Source organism: Tupaia chinensis, unplaced genomic scaffold, assembly GCF_000334495.1.
Source record: "Tupaia chinensis unplaced genomic scaffold, TupChi_1.0 Scaffold000612_1, whole genome shotgun sequence".
Classification (NCBI taxonomy): Eukaryota; Metazoa; Chordata; class Mammalia; order Scandentia; family Tupaiidae; genus Tupaia; species Tupaia belangeri.
In genome coordinates, this window is record NW_006160131.1 from 1,451,163 (window position 1) to 1,454,968 (window position 3,806).

Below are 3,806 nucleotides of genomic sequence, written 5' to 3' on the forward strand. Positions count from 1 at the left end.
TGGAACGTGGGCGGGTCGGGCTCCTGGTGGGCTCAAGGTCGCAGCCCGAGGGGAGAGCGCCGGAGCTGCCTGAGGTGTCCCGGGCAACGCGGGCCCCAACGCTGGGCCACCTTCATGGCCACGCACAGAAAGGAGAGCCCCAGGATGGGGCAGGGGACACGGCCTACTCCTCCACAGCACAGCCTCCCACCCCACCTGGCCACGCCCCTCCTAGTCCCCTGGAGAGCCACCCCCACGGGAGCCAAGATGGCGGCTCCCTGTGCACACAAATGCGTGCACACACGCACGCTCTCTGTGCACGCGGAGCGCCGGACGGGCAGCCCAGGCAGGGCATCGCGGCCCTCTGGGGATGGACAGCTGCCTGCACATGAGCACCCCACGTGAGGCTCGGGGCCCTTCAGGAACACCTCTTGACGGAGGTGTCCCGAGCACAGTAGGAGGGTCCTGGCCCTGGGGGCCTGGGCAGGTCGAGAGTATGGCCATGGTCCATGGCGGCCTCACCAGTTGGCCTTCACAGCCTTGATGTCACTCACAAGGTTCTGGGCCAGGCAGATGCCAAAGATCTGTAAGAGACAGGGCAGGTGGGAGAGGCTGCCAGCAGGGCCGGGCCGGGCCAGGCCGGGCAGCGGCATGCAGGCCCGTGTACCTGGAGGAGGGCGATGCCCACAAAGACCCCGGCCACGACGATCAGGTTGTCCTGCAGCCACTTCTCAAACTGGCCCACGCAGCCTTTGGTGTGGATAGAGCCTTGCTGCTCCAGCTCCTAGGACACACAGGCATCAGGCTCCCTGCCGCCCGGGCCTCACACCCGTGCCCTCCTCCAGCGGGCTGGCCTCCTCCATGGACTCAGCGCCGGGCCTCCGCAGAGCTGGCTCCTTCTCGTCCCAGCACAGAGCTCGGTCTCCCTCCCCAACCACCCAGCAGTCGGTCCCCTCCCTTACTTCATTTTGCTCGAGCTCGTGGTTGCAATGACCACGTGGCCGCTCCTGCTGGCCTATGCACCCCTGGCCTCGCCCCAGTTCTTGAGAGCAGAGCCCCGCCCTCTAACGGCACAGAATCCCAGCACGCGCCCCAGTCCCACACACACAGTAGGTGCGTGACAGTCGGGACCAGAGAGCCCACAACGCCCGTGCCCACTATTGAGCCCTGGGCGGGTTCCTGGGCCCTGCACCCCACACAATCCCTGAGGCCTCCTAGATCTTACAGGAGTCCCCTTTCCCACCATCTCCCTGACTCACCAGTTTGAGCCGGACATCGTAGCCACACTGCGTGTTGAGGACGTCTTCCTGCGGGAGACAGTGAGTGACTGGTGAGGACGCTCTGCCTTCGTGGACAGCAGAGGGCCCGAACCCTGCGGCACCCACCCATGAGCGAGGCTCCCCGAGGCCCGCGCCCTTTCCCAGACGCCAGGGCTCAGAGCTGCGGGCACCTCCGGGAGCGCCTCTGGAGGAATACCGCCTGCAGTGTAAGAGTGGGGCCAGCAGATGGCGTGAAGTGAAGGCTGGATTCCCACAATGGCTGACATGGTTTAAAAGTCACACCAGGCGTGTGTGCCCTAAATCCTGAGGAAAACAGAGAAGGGACAGCGGCACGGCCACCCCGGCCGGGGGTGATTTCTCACCTTCCCTTTCTCTAGCAAGCGCACACACCCTACAACAAACTGAAAAACAAGGAGGCTGAAACCTGGCCCTTAGTGTCCCAGATGAACAGTGACTGAAGGGACGTCACCGTGAGGGTCTCCCCGGAAGGCCACGTGGGAGCCGTAACACTCCCAGCCCCAGCTGGTGGCCCAGTGGGAGGTGGGTGGCTGCAGCGGGGCCTGCACCAGCCCAGCTTCAGGCGGGCCAGGAGCGGAGCCTGTTGGGAGCTGCCTTTGGCTCGGAGCACAGGGGCAGGAAGGCCCCTGGTCCCCCGCCATTCCGTCTCTCCTCCTGTTGGATCTTGGGCACACACACACGTGCCCCGTGTGAGCTTCACGCCACCGAGTCCAGGACTCAAACAGCAGTGGACTACATGGAAGTCCAGTGATGCACCCATTATGCCATCCGCTGGTCCCGGGGCCTGCCTTTTCCTCCTGCTACAATCAGGTTTTGCTGAGAGAGAAAGCAGTCTCTGACCCCACCAGCCTCACCGCCGCCCACAGACACGAGTGGCCCACAGCGAACGACCTCCCGAGCCCAACGCCGGCCCGGAAGCAACAGAGGCAGCTCTGGAGTCTACACACTGCAAAACCCCCACCCCCAGCCCCACTCACCGCAGGGTCCCTGACGCAGCAGGAGAAGGGCACCCCGCAGCGCTCCCGGCTCGGGTTCAAGTCAGTGCAGTTGAAGTAGATGTTGAGGTTCCAGTCGTTGGGCCCTCGGGCTCCGCAGCAAGACCACTGGGACAGGGGAGAGCCCAAGTGAGCCAGGCCCACCCAGCAGCCAGGCCCACCCAGCTGCCTCACCCTGTTGGGGAACAAGCCAGGGATGCCAGGGCTGCCTGGGAGGAAGCCAGGGGGTAGCCAGGCATGTGGACGCCTCCCCGGCCCACACAACAGACAGACCGGGCCTGGGCCAAGAGAGAGCAGGACATCGGAGGTAGTGCGCTGCAGGAGGGCATCCCGATCTTGGCCCCGAACTTGAGAGGCTGGAGAAAGGGCCAAAGGGGTGGGGATGCTGGCTCCTGAGAGCTAGGTGCTGGGACCAGCGCTGCGAGGACAGGGACAGGGACAGTCCATGTGTGCACCCGGTCTCCCCACACTTGCCCAGGAGATTTTACTAAGACCTTCTCCCTGGTGCAGGGAAGGGGAGAACCCTGCCCTTCTCCCTCTCTTCCTGCCACCCCACCCAGCCCATCCCACCGCCCTGCCACCGCACCTGGATCCAGAACCTCCTCTGCTGTCACTCCAGAGGGGAATGGCGACAGTGGGGCTGCCGCAAAGCCAAGGGCTCACACTGCAGCAGGGGGGCAGCTCGGCCCAGGCTGAGCAGGCAGCTGCTGGGAAGCCGCCGTGCAGGCCCAGAAGGCCCAGGGCTGCCGAGGGACTACTTGTGCACAGGCACGGCTGCCCACAGCCCTGCCCAAGTGCGGCCCGGATGGGTGGTGTACACAGGGCCCGGGAGCCCGGCTGGCCCTGCCTCCTCTCCCCGGCTTGCAGCCGCTGCTCCAGCGCGAGTACACCCTGCCCCTCTCATCTCTGTTCCTTGGGGGGGCTCCAAGGCCTCCCCCTTCTCCACCCACCCCGCAGCAGCCCTCACTGCAACCCATCATTCTGTGCACACGGCTGTTTGTTTTGCTGGCTGAGCCTCTGCCCTTCCTCAGCCACGAATCCCTAGCACCTGGCCCGGGGCCGCACGCCGAGCCCTTGATGACTCTGTAAGCGGGGCCATGGCTACAGGTGCCCGCCTGGCTCTGCCCACTCTGCCACGGGGGAGCACCCCTCAAAGCAGGCCGAATGCTACGGACGGCCGAGGGACTGGCTGTGAGCAGCTGTGGACAGGTGTGACGGTGTGTGGCATCACAGGGTGTGAAGGAGAGAACGTGCAGGGGAGGCAGCTACGATTTTGTCAACTATTTTCTGTTTTAGTTTTTCGCTTGTTTTTGAATTCGCTAGGGGACCTGTATTCAATGGAGAAAGACGCAGAGGAAGAAAAGGGAGAGAGCACCTCCCACGGGCGACGGTCACGCTGCCATCCCTCCTCCGGTCCTCTCAGGATTTGGGGCACAACCGTGCAGCTGGCCATGTGGGACTCAGCCGCCTTTAACCGCCACGCCACTGGCTGGGGGGGGGGGGGGGGGGGGGGGGCGCGGGGGGGGGGGTGGAG

At 64.9% G+C, this 3,806-nt stretch overlaps 1 protein-coding gene across 1 annotated transcript in view; it reads right to left on the bottom strand.

Moving 5' to 3' along the window:
• Window positions 1-501: 501 nt before the first annotated feature.
• The window catches only part of TSPAN17 (tetraspanin 17), a gene marked incomplete at its 3' end in the record, with an annotated part of 25,264 nt that continues 21,959 nt past the window's right edge, over window positions 502-3,806 (bottom strand). The window contains 4 exon segments of the mRNA XM_014591761.2: window positions 502-563; window positions 647-763; window positions 1,239-1,286; window positions 2,255-2,380. Of these exon segments, the coding sequence (XP_014447247.1) occupies window positions 502-563; window positions 647-763; window positions 1,239-1,286; window positions 2,255-2,380 (353 nt within the window).